Genomic DNA, 17,680 nt, shown 5'->3' with positions numbered 1-17,680 from the left:
CCCTCTCCAAGACCACAGTAAAAATAACACACCCTGCCCTCCTTTGGATTACAGAAGGCATACTAGCATGTGGCATACAGCAGTACAATTGCCATGCACGAACACGAAAAGAAAACATCCCAGAGCCATGTGGGAACTTGACGCAAAGGATAGTGCAGTACTGTAAGAGAAGTGTTGATGCTAGCTGGCTAGCTATGTAGCTAGGCAGCTATTGCTAAGTTTTACACATTGACATGTTGAAAGGGCTCCATTCAATGACAGTGTACTGTATGCTTGCATGACTAGAGAAGTTTTCCTATTCCGTTTTTTCTTTTTTTTCTTTTCCGTTTTTTCCCCCATGCATTTCTGCAATGTAGCTATGTAACATAGCTATGTGAGGTCTCATAGTCTGTGTAGTAAACAGTAAAAAATAGCCATATGAACAGTGCACAGTTTATCAGAATTCATCCTACATGCATCCTAAGTAATCTGTAATCTGCATTTTCCAATGCTATCTGAAAGTGCAGCCCCTCCAACTGATAATCAATTTCATTCTTTCAGCATTTAGTTGGGCATAAATACAATACATGGCATGATAAGCGCATTGTTATGTCAAAAATCGCCAATACTGCCAACTGACAGGTGTTATATAAGACAGAAGTACAATAAATCAAAATAAAGGAAGGAAGGCATTGACAATTTCATCAAATAACCCTTACAGTAGTCATCCACACACAGCATTTAGAGGCATTAATCAAATGAATATGTCATGATGAACTAGTATGTGACCACTGAATGATGGCATTACAACTACCCACACATTGTATTCAAAAACATGTTTTTTGGGGAAATAAATCACTTAGACCAATCGATTAATCGATCAAATATTCTACAGATTAATCGATAACAAAATAATCATTAGTTGCAGCCCTAGTTGTAGGTTGAGGTACCATAGCCTCACCAACCCACATACAGTCATAATAGACACATACTGTAGAGACTGCATTTAATCTACAGACTCAAACTATTCAGGTAGGTTATTGAGAACACATTATTTTTTTACAATGACAACATGGCCAAGAGGGGACAATGTTACAGAAGGAAACAACACTCAATTATAAAAAGTAAAGATATGCATCTGAGAGACAAATAGTGTGCTGTCATCATTAGCAAGTGTAAGTCATTGATATGATTACTCATGAGAATTAACAAAGTAATTTAGACCATGCAGACTCAAGACCTACATTAGTTAATGTTCAGCAAAGATACATAAACCCTTTGATGGGTATGATAGCAGCTTAGCATGACAAGACCCTCCACCTCTTTAAAACACCTCTCTTGCATCTCTTTAGATGTTGCAGTATGCCCATTTCCTGTGTGTACCCAGATCAATGGGGATAATCAAGGCCTGGAGGTACAGTATGATCTATCTTATCTTATCTTGAGTGGCCAAGAACTGGTTTGTTTCAGTGAGCCTCAGATAGCATTAAGACTCACTTCCTCTCCACGGAGCTCAGCACAGAAAAAAAAAGACATGGGCCATCCTTTCATAAAGATGACCTACAGTGACAATAGTCCCAAATGGTAAGAGCACTGAAATCATTTTAAGTCTAAATAGTGGTGCACTGCACTACTCGACAACCACGCATCCTCTCAATAGTTCATAGGAGCATAATGGAGCCTATTGTAAAGATAAATGCTGCAATAAGAGATAAGAGGTGAAAAGATGGTAAATTGGCTAATTACAGATTTAGTGCTGGAGAAGTAAACCAATTACAATTGAAGAGAGAGATGCTTCAATTAGAGCAGAATAGTGGACTGTGAAGGCATTGTATGCTGATTCCATTTTATCTTTTTTGTGTGTGGATTGGCCCAAGGGGAAGAGCACTGTATCTAATCTGATCACAGGGCATTGTTTTGTAGGTCATTAACCCTTGGGGGGTCTTGGGGTTACCTCACAGTTGACAAGTTACCCTCTACCCCCTCTACCTCTCTTCTAGCCCTTCCCATCCCCCATGCCCCCTCCCTCCCTGTGGCCAACACAAGAGGAGACTAAGAAAAACAACCAAAGAAAACAAAAGGAGAAGAGAAAAACAGCCGAGAGGGCTATTTGTTCGGATTGTCAGTCCTCCACAAACACACAGCACAAATGACCACTGACCGGGGCCCCTGGGTTGCCAGGACCAGCAGGATGTCAGCCTCTTTTGCGGTTGTTGTTGTTGTTGGTCCTTTTTTCTCTGTTCTATGACCTGGTCCCCAGAGATAAAGGGGTTAACACTAAACATCTGGGATCTGCATTCGAAAAGAAGGAACCCAGCATCTCCCTGTATGGCTCAATGGAGATCCTGTCCACCATAAGGCACTGCTCTGTGTCAGCGGCCTCTGCATTGATATGCGCCCAACACCGACAACCTGCTTCAGACAAAGCTTAATTTGGGTGACCATATTGTGCAATACGCTGACATCCACATTTCCTTGTACACAAACCCCCATTCTTATAAATTTGGCCTATCCATTCAGTGTCTTACTCACCCTCTCCTTCACATAAACCAAGTTGTCTATCTCTCTCTTCTCCTTAACTCTCCTTTTCTTACTCTTTCTCTCTCTCTCTCTCACACACACACACACACACACACACACACACACACACACACACACACACCCACACACGCTTGTGCAAAAAATAAATACTCCTCCATTCATAGATATGAATACCATGGCATACACAAAAACACACTCTCTGAACTACACATACTGTACCCAGTTCTGGCCTGATACTGAGAAGGCCTCTGCCAGGTCTGAGAGAATGCCTACAAGACAGAGATCACTGCCTATTGCTCATAGTGGATGAATATGCAAATGAAGCAGAGGGTAAATGAAAAACAAAGCAGGATTTTGGCAGCAAGCATGTACATGTTCCTTTTAATTTGGCATCGCTTCAGGACTGAGAAAGTCTATCAATAATGAATTCCAGTCAGAGAGAAAAGAGAGACACCAGGGAATGAGGGAAAATCATTCTCCCATCTCCCCCAGCACCCCTGAGCCATTTTGTGCCTTTGTATTTCAAACAATGCTTCTGTCTCAATATAGGGCTGGGTTGACAGATAGACAGAAGAAATGTTAGAGATAAGAAAACACTGAAAACACTTAGCACACTCTATACCAATCAAAAAGGAAAACTTTTAGCTCTGCATGCTGTAAGTAGGACACTATGGCTTGCCAACCTCAGACACATTGTATCTATTGGTCATGATGACAACTGCAATGATCAAATCAATTGACTGTCTGTTTGTATCAGGGAGAGAAAAGGGTCAGGGAATTCCGTCATAGGGCTATGGCCACACTAAACCACTGCTCTGTTGTCAACTGAGCCAAAAAGCACTCTAGCCCACAATTAACAAAATCAAGTGGTTTAATAAACTCAGCTATGCTGCCCCCCTCCCCTAACTCATAGAGATGGTTGGGGGCAAGACGGTCATCAAGGGCCTTCAAAGACGTGTCTGTTGTCAAAACACATTGAGATGGGTCAGATAAAGTAAATTGCATCCTTGGGAAAGGAGAGTACCTCTCCCCCTAAACAACAGATGAACAGGGCAGCAGACTTCCCCTGGTCTTGAGATAACAGAAATCGGACACCCCTGTCCTCCAGTGGGGCTCTTTGTAAGTCTGAGAGTGGGTCAATCAGCAGCCGCTGACAGACAGGCAGTAGATTTAGGAGAGGAAGCTAGTGTGGGGTCAGACACAGGGGCCTGCACTATGCCCCAGGAGAGGAGACATGGGATCAGACAAGGGTGTCCAAGACTGACCTCTCACTTTCCAGCACCACTCCTGGCCCTTTGCCCCATGTGCAACACCAATCTGGCTACTCATAAAATATAAACTACAGCCATGCAAGTCCTCCTCCTGAGTGAGAATTCCAAGTAAAACTTCAGGTTGTTTTCCTCTTAATAGTTTTGTCACTAAATAACTCGTCAAGTCACCCCCATTTGTAAAGAGATCTTACTAGGCTATATATGAGACAAAGGCGGGAAACCACTTCAGACTGGTGGCAAATAAAACAAAAGGTGAAGTGGTGTGATTTGTTCGTGGATTTTGGCAGATGCTCCAGGCTTAAGAAGTTACTCAAACAGCCTCTTGGGATGAGATGACAATGGAGGTTAACCCATGGTCTGCTGAGGCCAGAATAGGACCACACTCTCCTGTCCTAGCAACTTACTGGACATGGGAGGTTGACAAAGGTCAGTCCCTGATACACTTTCTCCAGGCTCAGGGCTCATCTCTTGATCAAGCCAAAACAACTGTGAGGAGTTCAGCCCTGCATCAGCAGATGAGTAGCAGATGGGAGGATAGAATAGCGAAGAGGCAGTTAGCGAAAAATGATAATGACATCACTGAGTGATGACTGCAGGGGGAATCAGTGGATCTGATATGAGCAGAACATTAGATGCTATGCAGCTAGGCTGAGAGACAGCGAAGCAAAGCCATGCTCTAGAGCTGCTGGGTTGGGGGGGCCAGAGTTAACTCAGTGAACTGGCCTAGTGTTCCTCTGTGAGCTAGGCCGTCTGCCTTGTCAGGTACCCAGAGCAGGAGTGCTGGAGATGAGGCAGGGCAGGAAACAGTGTTAGCTGGGTCAGTCCTGCAGCATAACCCTTTCACTAAGAGGGTGACTCAAAGCTGCTGGGAGGTTAGGAGAGTGCACAGCCGCCATTTGGACTCATTTAAACATGAAACAGAACACTAAACAGGGTGGAGTCTGGAACAGAATAGCCAATGTCAGAGACTCAGGTGTGTTTGGCACAGCAGAGGGACGCATCATTCTCTACTGGTCTCACGTGTGCATCCAAACACATACGATGTGCAGATAAGAAATAAAAACATACAATCATTTTTCCAATCAAACACACAGCTTTCACAAAGCTCTCTATCATACGTATTGCTTATTACACTGTTGGTCATATAAAGCACATAAGGCGAAGATGGAGGGCATGGACCTGGACTCTGTAGCACTTTTCAAGTCTTTAGTTGCGGCTGGGGTTTCCCAGAGTATGCGTTCTATGGACTGACAGAAAACTTGACAGGTTTGAAGGACATTTGGTGCTGTAATAATGTCCAATGCTGATGATGGCCTTAAGTTTATTTGGGGATGAAATTGTTGAATGGAAATGTTGTATCTTTTAATATGTACAGCATATTACGCTCTTTGTTGATTGAACTAATTATTGACAAATAAACACTTAAAAGTCAAGATACTGAAGAAACAACATCACACATACACCCTCTCCCTCTGTTCCTATACCTGTCCCTCAGCCAATGAGCATAGTTTTTAGAAGAATCTCTTTTCTCTACTGTTTACCGCACAGATCAGACATGGACGGCTTTAAATGTCATCTCCCTTTCTTCCACTCCCCCTAGTGTACTTATACAACACTGCATCATCTCAAAGCATCTCTCAGGCAGAGAGGGGGAGAGAAAGAGAGAAAGGGGACGGAGCTTGGGAGAGTGAGGCCCCTCCTCCAGATGACATCAGCGCTCTATTGAAGCAGAGCTAGAGGCAGATGTAACTTCACACTTGTAGTGCGCTTTGCCCAAGCGATCTGTCCTACCGTTCTTCTGTCCTTACCAGAGCCAACGGAGTGTGTATGTGAGTGTGTGGACACCAGTAAACATACCAGTGCTGCTACAGAACCGATACCAGAGATAGCACTAACGTTTTTGTGGGGGGTTTTTTACCTGAAGATATTCATCTTCCTTGGATTGGATTAATTCTTTTCACTGTCCGCTTTTTTTAGAAGGACATTCATTTGTATTTTCTTTTTGGTTATTGATTCATCAGGTAAGTGTGTTTTCTTTTGGTCTTTTCGTGTGTTTGGAAGTTGTATTCCTTATCTTCCTGTATGCCTTTTTCTGAAGGAAATAAAAGCCACGAGATATGAATGAATCGATTTGGTTATTTCAAATGAGGACAGCTGCCCACATTTCCATCCTCAACTATTATTCAGCTCAGGCTTTCTGCCATGTCACTATATATTTTTTAGCCTCTATCAAATATTTTTTATATCAATAAATAGATTTGTCGGGTAGGGTTGAGAGGACAGGGGTACACTTTTCACCAAAATCATCATAAAATAAATTCCTCGTGTGGTGTCCTTGCCTATAGCCAAATCCATGGCACACAACTGATAAGAACAAAATCGAGCACGTTTTTAAAATAAGTTGACAGATATGTACGAGCATTGGTTATTCTTCACTATGAGGGCTGATTACCTAATAATCTCACGGTTTCGGACCTGGGTCTTTAATCGTTTTATATGTAGAATATGTCCCTTGCATTATGCGTAGTTTCTCAGACAGTGCCTTTTCAGAGAAGCCACCTCCATTCTAAAGCATTGCAGCGGTTTCCTCTCTCCCTCCCTGCATTGCAAGTATCATGGACTACCGCTGAAAGACCCAATAACGTTCGTAGCCTATATGTCTCACGGGACCAAACAAACTCTCCAAACACACTACTTCACAACTGAGAAAGCAACAGGGACCTAGATAGCTTCGTATTCCCCGAAAATATTAGAAATATTCCAAATGGATACTAAAGCCACCCAGACAATGGGCATGGAGATAGCTGGGTAAATAAAGAATTAAAGTATGCGATCTAAGTAAGCCTCTCCCATCGAGCCAGGAAGACACCCCAGTGAGTGTCTGAAATTACGATGCTGATCCGGGAGAGCGGAGTTTGACACCAAGGGCAGTTTAAGCTGCTGGGAAAACTCCGCTAAATGCGGCTCTCACAGCCGGTGGGCGTTTGTGTCTCCCTCTCCGCCAAAACAGGCGCAGCGACCTGGATCAGCTCCCCCTTTTCATTTGACTATTTTGTGGGTTGAATTCACCATTGTGCATCGTGCGCTTTTGCACGACAATTGCCAGTTTTGATGTGTTCGGTAAGCTGCTCGTGGTGCGCAAGTCGTAGTAGGGAAAGACAACCAGACTGAAACAACGCACCGATTTCCACTCCAACCATTCGCAATTCATTTAACTATGTTCTTATGATATTCCAATAAAATAGTGATAAGCTTGTGATGGCGCAACATAACTGTTATACTACAATTAGGGTTCGCTCAGGATAATGATCTCCTCTTATCAATAAACGTCCAACCGAAAACGCACGGCTTAAATGACAACACTTTATCAGATAGAGCCGATTAGGTCTACATAAAGCAGATTCCCCCCTGTAATTCTAATCCTCTGATCCACATACTGTAGGTTTCCCATTAGATGGGGCGTAGAACACAAGTCCAAAGTTAATTGGATTTCTCTCTTTATTCCTGCAGCTTATTAAAATGTGTGTTACATTGTGTGTAGGCTAATGAGTCATGGTTATTTAGGGCAATACACATTATTATATGTAGGCGAACTCAGTCATTGATCTTCATGAAATGGTGCTAAGGCCATCTACTCTTTGAACAGAATCCACATTAAAAACAAAAGCCATACAAAGTTTCAGTCTCCTTTAAATATACAACTGAAAGGCAGTCTTGAAATGTAACTTAAATGAATACAAGATGAAAGCTGTTGACATTGAACTGTTGAGAGACAATGGAATAAATAGCCAGTTTACATGACAGACCAGAGGACAGACCCCATGGTCTTCAATGTGTATGCCTGAGACGAAAATGTATCAGTCAATTGCTTTCAGAGGAATCTGCATTACTGGATTAGTCCACTAACCAGGTCACCAGAGACAACTATTTATCATATGTAGAGAAGCATATATTTTTCAATAAACTGAGTAGTAATGATATGGTAGACCCCAGAGAGCCGGCATACAGTATATGTACATTTCCACTCTCATCCTCTAAGCCTAATTCAACTCCATCCAACGAAAGAAACAAATAGATTGAACCACCAGTTCCAATCCACATAAACAAATATTCAGTGTAAGAGAAGAAATAGAGAGAGTGAACAAAATAATAGGATAAAAAATCAAGAGGAAAATGTTCTTAAATGACCAACAGCCCCTTTCCAGGAGTCAAAATGTTAAAGTTAACATGAGAGATAGGCCTATTTGAGGTAAATGAATGCCCCTGTCCATGCCTGTCTTCTCCTATGGCAGAAGCCCCCCGGTTACCTGGCAGAGGTTCTATGTGGTGATTAAAGGCCAGCCAGTGAAGTACCAGGCCATGGTGTGTGTGTGTGTGTGTGTGTGTGTGTGTGTGTGTGTGTGTGTGTGTGTGTGTGTGTGTGTGTGTGTGTGTGTGTGTGTCTGTGTCTGTGTGTCTGTGTGTGTGTCTGTGTGTGTCTCTCACACGCTTCATCTCACAGTACCTACCACCCCCATGTGGGGAAAAACCATGCAGCTGCTGCAGATCTCCCCTTTCAGGCTGTTACAAAAGAGAGACCCCCTGTCTGCCCTAGACCCCTCTCAACCCAAACGGGCTAGAAAAAAAGTACATCCAAAGACAACGACAGGAGGCTACATACCAAGTCTGTGAAACTATGATAGATTCTAATTTTCTCCAGTCTCCAGTGTCCCTGTGTATTCAGTTGCATTCATGAATGTTCTTTTGTGTCTAAGCACCACAGTAGGCCCCAGCCTTGCTTGGTTTTTGACACACGAGTTACAAACGTGACAAACAGAGACAGTTGGTGAAGGTGCCTCGGGTAACACATCTATTATTTACTATAAAAGAAAAATCTGTTCCTTTGATATCAAAGCCAGAACCAAAGAAAATATGACAAAATAATTGACAGCACAAATAAGCATACATAGGTATAAACACCATTCTACATCTGAAACTGGAATTACATATTCTTTAGTTGTTTTCCTTATTTTGTTTTTCCTAAAATGGACATCCACAAACTCTTAACATGCAACACTGCCTCAGTTTCAAACTGACAAGTTGAGGGATAACATACATTATCAATATAATATGCAATCCATCCAGCCTTTAATTTTAATCTATGTTGTGATCTAGAATAAACAAACAGCACATACAAATACAATATTGATTTCCCCATGGAGAGTTATACATTGATTTAAATTAATTCTAAGACTCATGAATAATTCAACAGCAAGTTATCATAATTGTACTGTTTATTCTAATTCTATCCATGTAATATCATTCCTTACTTAAGAAAAAGAAAACTAAAAATAGATTATAATCTAAAATACTTTTTGGCAGGCATGAAATTGTTTCCACTTCAGTTTCCCAATGCATCTCTGAATCTTTGACTGCAGGGTATAAAGTCGTTGGCCCTGTTATTGCAGACTAAAGTGCACTTATGCGTGTTGAGTTTACTGTGGCTATCACTGCCCGGCTTTGTGTGAGCCTCTCAGCTGAAAGGTAACTAGCTGAAGTTTTACCAGCATGGTCAATTTAGCTTTGCTAGTCCAGATTTAATGGAGCAGAAGCCTGTTCCACTGCTAGAAAAATATCCTGATTCTTGAGGAGCTTATTAGAACGATGGAGAGAGGCATCCATCACCAAAAACCATTTACCCCAAAAAGAGAGAGAGAGAGTGTGTGTGTGTGTGTGTGTGTGTGTGTGTGTGTGTGTGTGTGTGTGTGTGTGTGTGCCTGTGGTGTATGGTGAAAAAACGAAATTAACTGACGAAAATATAAAAATATTAGAACAATTAACATTTGAACACCAAAATCCCCTTAATGCACATTTCAAGGCCCTCATGCTTGCCTTGTAGTCAACGATAGAGTGGGGCCACTCTGCTGAAATCCGATGAGCGTGGAAAAAAGCAGCCAACCAGGCCTGGCTCTCAAGCTGCCTGCACTCCCTGTGAAGGCAGCAAGATATGCTTGGTTAAGAGAGGAACACCTCATAACACCTCATATCCCACAGCACTAACACAAAAACCTACCACTACCTCATACTCAGTTATCAACACTCAATATCAACTTTTGTTTAATAGGACTCATAATGTCAATATATTTTTTCATGGTTAGCTTAGTGTAAAATGACTAACCAAGTCCCCTGTTTATTTAACTATCTACTCGACACTGAGTCAGAATATGTCATTTAAAAGGCAACCAGCCAGACTAGGTGTTACTCAGGCTAGCGTCACAGAGTAGCACTGGGCAGAGAAAGAGCAATACCCCCTCCATACTCACATCCATTGTTCTTATTGCTGCCCAGTCTCAATGGGTTTAGTTGAGTGAATATAGACATAGACAATAAATAACCGTTTAATTTCACATAGCCCTATGAGCTTTCGTATTCAAAGTATAGTTATCAGAGGTGTAAAGGACAGGTGCATTGCACATTGGGATTCCTGAGTGCAATTTTAAACTCGAGACCAATCCAACAGTCAGATAATGTGCAGTTGTATCTGTCTTGCGATCTATCACCCTGCTATTTTCTGAGCTACATTAGCTAGGCTAGGCCTACATATTTTTCAGCTTTTCTTTTCTTGTCATGCTCTTCTGTTCCAGAAGTTAGTGGAGGTCACATCTGTTGTTTTTTCCCAGACTCTAATCTACTACTAATGCAATATTGGACGGAGGGCAGTGTTGAGACAGAGCAGAAGGAAGGGGGTGTTATTATTAGACATCGTCTCAGGAGCTGTAATCGAGTTACAAGGCTCTCAATTCCCTAATCTTCTCCTTGTCATGGGCTACAACTGTTAAATGGCTGGGCTCTTGTTCCTCATTTACCTTCACATGTTTTACAGGGCATAGTGGCAGCAAGCAAAGCACAGAGAGACTTACATGAAAGGACAGAAAACCATTGTGTTGTCCAAGGAAACGTAATACTTTCCTTGGTAAGTTCTATTTTTACACCAGGCATTATAGAAGCTGTATTCATAGTAGGCTATTGGAGTCTGGGGTTGAAGATAAGGGCTTCAAGCCGATTCATGCTTCATCGACAACAACGCAAACAGGGGTCTGCGTAGGTTCACAATGGTCACACAACTGTTGCAGAGGAGGTTGCACAGGGGTTCGCGCTCCTCTCTCGATTTCTCGATGAGCGACCTGCCGCGTAGATGTTGCACACCATTGATTGGTTGGTCAGTGAATGGAGGCGGAGCTGAAATAGTTCGGTAGCTTGCTAGCATCATTGAAGATTAAATTAATCATTCGTTCAATTCAAGACGGTGAAACAAGTTTGTGCGAATGAAAAGAAAGCTGGAGAAAACAAAGAAAAGTGGAGCTGCGGCTGGGAATCAAATAAAGCCCACCTTCTTCGTTATGCTCTCCTGGAGGTATTCATAAAGCAGCGGGAGACCGAGACAAACTATCCTGAGGTAAATACAGGCAGCTTTTGTTTACTAGCTAGCTAGTTAGCTTTGTTTGTTAACTAGCCACTACTGCTACCCTACTTTGACTGCAGCTGTTAACCCTAACCATTAATTATGTAATCGGTAATATGAAAGCCAAATGTGTGTTCTAACAACAGAACATGACACCACTGCGCACAGGCTGTGCGTAGGCTACGAAGAAGTATGAATTACAGAGTGCTTGTGACAGTGTTGCGCAGCGTGAACCGCGTTCTAGTCGCACAAGTGACGCAGAAGCATGTAGAGGCCTATCAGGGTGACGGGGGGCTACATGGGTGGGACGGCTACCCCAGTATTCATGAGCATTTCAAAGGAGCTTCATCCCTCGTATATATTTTAGCAGAGTGATGGTGATTCAAGTGAGGCAGCTATGGGGGCCTCAGTGTTGTGTTCATGCTCATGTCCAGAGGAGCCTTGTTTTCAGAACAGAGCAGATTGCTTTTTTATTTTTAACCGTAGTCAGAAGCCAGAGCCTAGAACCAGGTCTTGTGAAACACTGAAGGCACAGCTGAGCGGGGAACTTTCATACTAATAAAACACTGGTTGAAATGAACACAGTTGCATGCTCTTGGTAGTCTATGTTCACAGATATTTCTCAAGAATGAAAATACAGAATGAAAATACACATTCTCTGTCTGCGATTTCAGATTTTTCCTTTTACTGTACTCAATAATTGCAAATGAGATGCAAGGAAAGGAAAATGGCTGATAATAGCTGTAGCATTTATTTTCAAATGCTTTTCGGTCAGGCATGTGACTTGTTGTGTTTCAGAGAGCCATCCCAGGTGTGGGTACAGCAGTAGCGGGTCACAGCATGAGCCAACGAGGAGGTGTGTGAAGAATCGAGTCTGGACCTGGGAGCACCACTGCCCTTTCCTGTTTGGCTCCTGAGGGGAGTGGAAGAAAGTGGCACTCTGCTGCTAGAAGAGGGACATCCAGAGCCCTGGATTAATGCACCTAGGGGCTCAGCGAGGAAGAACTGGATTCTGGGTTATCTGCAGGGCTGGAGTACACCACTGAATCGGCCTGGCACAGAAGATTGGCATGGCTCAGTCTGGCTTTGGGTCTCCTAATCATGACTGGTCTGCCTGACCACAGACAGGAGCCTGTGCTAATTGCTGCAGTTATCCTTTCTATGAAATACAAAAATATCTAATTTGGGGTTACGGCTGTTGAGCTGGACAATAAAAGTGGTCTACAGCCATTGGAATTGTAATATTCCCCAAAATCACATTCCTGCGCCAGAGAAGGAAACCTAATCTTTTTCTGCAAGTGGAGATGCTTTTTCTATGGGCTTATCTACCATGGCAAAGCCTTTGATGGCATGAGCGCCTGACAACAGAGAGGAGGTCAACGCTCAAACAAGGATCAGCTCAGCAAACACTGACCGGGTCAGGATATAACCAAAGACCCCACTGACTACACTGACAAACTTTTCTCTTCTGAGGAGATAATTGAAAATTCAAGCATAAATCTTGATTGGATCTTTGTTGGCTGGGAAGGATATACTGATTATTTTAAATCAGGTATGACAAATATGGATGGCTGTGCCTCTTACACTTCACTGACCAAACTACAATTTCTAATGAGATGTGCAGGAAGAGAGGTCATGACAGGAATGCATAATTAATGTAATAAACCAGTATTAGACTAATTAAAAAGGAAACCACACTTCAGTAGTTAGAGAAAAAAAAAGGGAAAGGCAAGCAGTTTGCAACTACTGTTCTACACTATTAAGGAATAAGTCAGAAATCAGATCTTATTGCATTGCTAGATAAGAAATAGTATGTTCTTATTGTAATTTCAAACAGAGTTAAAATAGGTTATGCAATACATTTATGTATAATCTGTGTTAAAATGTGATTATTTATGAATTTCATAATTGATTTCCACTAAACAGTCATTCAACTGTTATGCTCTTGCTACCCGTCACAGTCCAGTAATGGATCAGCAATGAAGTGACTCACACATAGTGTTCACATATGGTATTGATGGTGCAAATTACTGCAATTGTCACCAGGAATTTACCAAAAAATTTAAAGAATATTCTCAGAAGACTAGTTCTCCTCAGAACTGTATTTGTTGAGAAATCTATTCTATTACTTTCTTTCCGTAAAGAGAGAAGTTTCTTCCACACCTTGTGAGAGGCCAGATAAATCAAGAATGTGAATGTGGAGAGAGATCATTGAACAGGCTAAAGAGCATGCCGGTTCCACAACAGTTCATCAACAAGGCCTGACTTTGTTCAACCTCACAGTCTGCAGCAATGAAAGGCAGCCTTGAAATATAAAAATGTGTACAACAACTAGGGCCTGCTATTACGTTTCACAAACTGAAGCCAAAAGCCCAAGCACAGGGATTCAATTCAGACAGCCCACAAGTTGAGGGATCTACAACCAACATTGAAAAGAAAAAAACTGTTATCCTGTACTAAGCTAGATATATAATGGTATTGTAAACTTAAAATCTAAGGGAATTATTGTGTTCCTTCTACACAGCACTTTGTACTGTAGGCATTTTATGCTTGCTTGTTTTTTAAAATTTGTTTTTGTGATTGGTAATCTCTATAGTGAATTTATATCAATTTAATAGGAGCCATACATCTCCAATATTGCAGCATACAAAGTGGAAAGTGCTCGAGGCAGCAAATTCAAACAAACAGCAATTATTAGAACAGGATTTTGGCTCCCCTTTAAAGGACTTGTGTATTAATTGTATCCTTGTGTCTCCTCCCCAGGGGTTCTTGAGTGATTAGACTGCCAGACAACACAGCCTCAAGATGGTGGGCCAATGTAAGACCTTCATCCTCTTCCTCACCAGGGTTGGCCTGCTGCTAGGCCTAGCTAACCCCCTGGTGACCTCGACCTCCTGCCCCTCAGCCTGCCGCTGCGATGGGACTTTCATCTACTGCAACGACCGTGGCCTGACCTCCATCCCCACTGGTCTCCCACTCGATGCTACTATCCTTTTCCTACAGAACAACCGCATTAGGAGCGCAGGCATCCCCACGGAGCTGCGTAGACTCTCCAGTGTGGAGAAGATCTACCTGTATTGTAACAACCTCGATGAGTTCCCTACCAACCTGCCTCTGGGGGTCAAAGAGCTCCATCTACAAGAGAACAACATACGGATGATCACCCACTCCTCTCTGGCACAGATTCCCTACATTGAGGAACTCCACCTGGACGATAACTCAGTATCAGCTGTCAGCATAGAGGACGGGGCGTTCAGGGACAGTAACCACCTCCGGCTGCTCTTCCTCTCCCGCAACCACCTGAGCACCATCCCACCTGGCTTGCCCATGACCATTGAGGAGCTGCGCTTCGACGACAACCGAATATCTTCCATCTCTGAGCAGTCTCTGCAGGACCTTATCAACCTCAAGCGCCTGGTCCTGGACGGCAACCTACTCAACAACCGGGGGATCGGGGAGATGGCTTTCATCAACCTGATAAACCTGACTGAGCTCTCACTGGTGAGAAACTCCCTAACCTCTCCACCAGCCAACCTGCCAGGCACCAGTCTGGAGAAGCTGCAGCTGCAGGATAACCACATCAACCGTGTACCAGCCGGAGCCTTCGCCTTCCTGAGACAGCTGTATCGCCTTGACCTGTCAGGCAACAACCTGAGCAGTCTGCCAAATGGGGTGTTCGAAGACCTGGACAACCTCACACAGCTACTGCTTCGCAACAACCCCTGGCAATGCAGCTGCAGGATGAAGTGGGTGCGTGACTGGCTAAGGTCGCTGCCCACCAAGGTTAACGTGCGTGGCTTTATGTGCCAGGGTCCTGACAAGGTCAAAGGCATGGCCATTAAGGACCTGTCCACAGACCTGTTTGACTGCCCTGAGTCTGACTTGGCCCCCACATATGAGACAAGTACAGTTTCCAACACTCTACCCCCCTCCCAGCCACAGTGGCCCTCATTTGTGACTAAAAGACCTGTAGTGAAAAGGCCTGACCTAGGTAAGAACTACCGTAGTACCACCACACCATCAGGCAGGAAGATCATCACCATTAGTGTTAGGTCGAGTAGTGCAGAGACAGTGCACATCTCTTGGAGGGTGTCACAGCCCATGACCGCACTGCGACTCAGCTGGCTGAAGCTGGGCCACAGCCCTGCCTTTGGCTCCATCACTGAGACCATAGTGCAGGGGGAGAAGAAGGAGTACCTGCTGACTGCTCTGGAGCCAGAGTCTTCCTATCGGATATGCATGGTTCCCATGGAGACCAGCAACATTTACCTGTCAGATGAGACACCCGTTTGCATAGAGACAGAGACTGGCTCTCTGAAAGCATATAACCCCACCACAACCTTGAACAGGGAGCAGGAGAAGGCGCCTTACAAAAATTCCAGTCTGCCTTTAGCCGCTATAATCGGAGGGGCTGTGGCTCTTTTGGCAATAATTATGCTAGCGCTAGTGTGCTGGTATGTCCATAGGAATGGTTCCCTCTTTTCCAGGAACTGCACCTACAACAAGGGCCGTCGAAGGAAGGACGACTATGCTGAGGCAGGAACCAAGAAGGACACATCCATCCTGGAGATAAGAGAGACCTCGTTTCAAATGATACCAATAAATCACATGCCGGTGTCCAAGGAGGAGTTTGTGATACACACCATTTTTCCTCCCAATGGCTTGAGTCTGTACAAAACCCCACACAGTGAGAACAGTATTAGCAACAGGAGCTACAGAGACAGTGGAATACCAGATTCAGACCACTCCCATTCATGATATTGAGCACAGACATTTCATTATGAGTGTGACTTGAAAAGTGGCTAGACTTTTACAAAACACTGGATAAGACTGAAGAAGCAATGTTCTGTACATTTGCCATATAATTTATATTTAAGGACATTTTATGAAGAGGAAAAAAGTTCCAATTGCAGGCCATCACCGAGCCGTCAGTAGGTGTTGTAACTAACTGCAATTCTATATTTTAGGGGTTTGTAGTAATTTGTACTGTATTTCCTTTGCTTAAGGTTATGGACCGACTAAACAAACTCTGTGTTCTACTGAGATATGATGACTTGTCAACTGTGAAAGTGGGTTTTCATTGCTGTGTTGAACAATCAGACTTTAGAGAACCTTGTAGTATAAGCACAGGTCATTATTTTAACTTTGTTGCTGTCAGAAAAACAAAAAGGCAAAAAAAAAAATGACATCATATAAACTAGGCCACAGCTGATTAACTAAGAGGCAAGCAAGGCAGTCATGTTGCCCTCTCTAAGGATGAGAAGAGAGCAGTTGCCTCCATGTCCCAGAGACCCAGAGGGTTTCTCTGGTATTCACACTGCACAGCATAGAAATGAAAAGAAAAGAGGTGCCAGGCTTTATTCCTCTGCTTTGTTCAGTATGAGCATTCTTTCTTTTCTGTTAGGAAGAAGGAGAAACACAGCACAGACACCCAAGCAGGATTCCTGTGTTTCTGTCAGGCCTGCAGGCCACAGCACAGGACAGATTAAGCACACAGACCTTTAGGAGCTCTCCTCTCCTCCGATAAAACCAGAGTGGACAGGCTGATACAGAGGACCCCCCACTATCTCTATTTGTTCAAGCCAACAAAGGCCAAACTACGATGGTGACATTCTTCAGTACCGTGTACAATACGTCATTCTAATGTTGTCCTCAAATATAAATATACACCAGGCAGAAAAAATGACATTGTAGAAAAAGAACACATTGGCTTTCTTTGGAATAGAAAGTGTCAGCAATTTCTTGTTATGATTATTATCATTTTGTATTTTTTTTTTCCAATTGAAGACACTTTTATGTTGCCACAATTTCAAGTTAATTGTTCTTTACAACTGAAAACCAAAGTGCATTGTATGCCCTTTGGCCAGTCTTGTATGTGCCTTGATCAAATGCTTATTGTATTTAGCTTTTTAAGAAACCAGTGACTTTTTTTTCATACACACTTGAATATGAAAGATTATTGGTCATATTGCAGAATAAAAGTGGATAAAAACAACAGTTGTCTCTCTTTTCTCAAACTCTCTAAAACCTCATAATCACAATGTACAGTGGGTCCTAGTTCACTTTGACTAGCAGTCATTGCAATCCACTCCATTACATCTGTTATCTTTGTGCACATGTGAAATGTTGCCTATATAGGAACAAAGTATATACTCAAAAGGGAGTGCATTGAGTAATTAACATGGTGAGCTAAAAGAGAAAGGAACAGAGGTGCAAGGACAGTATCCTCTGAATGGCATTAAATGGTTTGGATGGAAAACACAGATTTAGCTCTGATAGTAACTATTTTTTTGCCAGAAAAATATGCATTTTGGTCACAGCATTGTATATCCAAGATGTTCTGCCATTGTTCTTGAAACACAGTGTTCCTCTCTATGGGTAGTCCACAGAGCAACATCTGCTTCAGGCTGGCGTTGGTCTTTCATGTGGTGAAGCCATGTGTGACTTA

The 17,680-nt window shown here is 42.9% G+C and overlaps 2 protein-coding genes across 11 annotated transcripts in view; one reads left to right on the top strand and one right to left on the bottom strand.

The window, feature by feature from the left end:
- macrod2 (mono-ADP ribosylhydrolase 2) overlaps positions 1-17,680 on the bottom strand; it is a 455,899-nt gene that overhangs the window by 359,471 nt on the left and 78,748 nt on the right. The gene's annotated exons all lie outside the window — the stretch shown is intronic.
- flrt3 (fibronectin leucine rich transmembrane 3) lies at positions 12,692-17,149 on the top strand. Its single transcript, XM_083695576.1, has 2 exons — positions 12,692-12,784; positions 13,996-17,149. Exon 2 carries the CDS (start codon positions 14,038-14,040, stop codon positions 15,988-15,990), a length of 1,953 nt encoding a protein of 650 aa, XP_083551702.1. The 5' UTR covers positions 12,692-12,784; positions 13,996-14,037; the 3' UTR covers positions 15,991-17,149.

The sequence above is a fragment of the Argentina silus genome, assembly GCF_951799395.1.
Source record: "Argentina silus genome assembly, chromosome: X".
Taxonomy (NCBI): domain Eukaryota; kingdom Metazoa; phylum Chordata; class Actinopteri; order Argentiniformes; family Argentinidae; genus Argentina; species Argentina silus.
The sequence above is the reverse complement of the archived record's forward strand: the minus strand, read 5'-3'. Positions and strand labels throughout refer to the sequence as shown.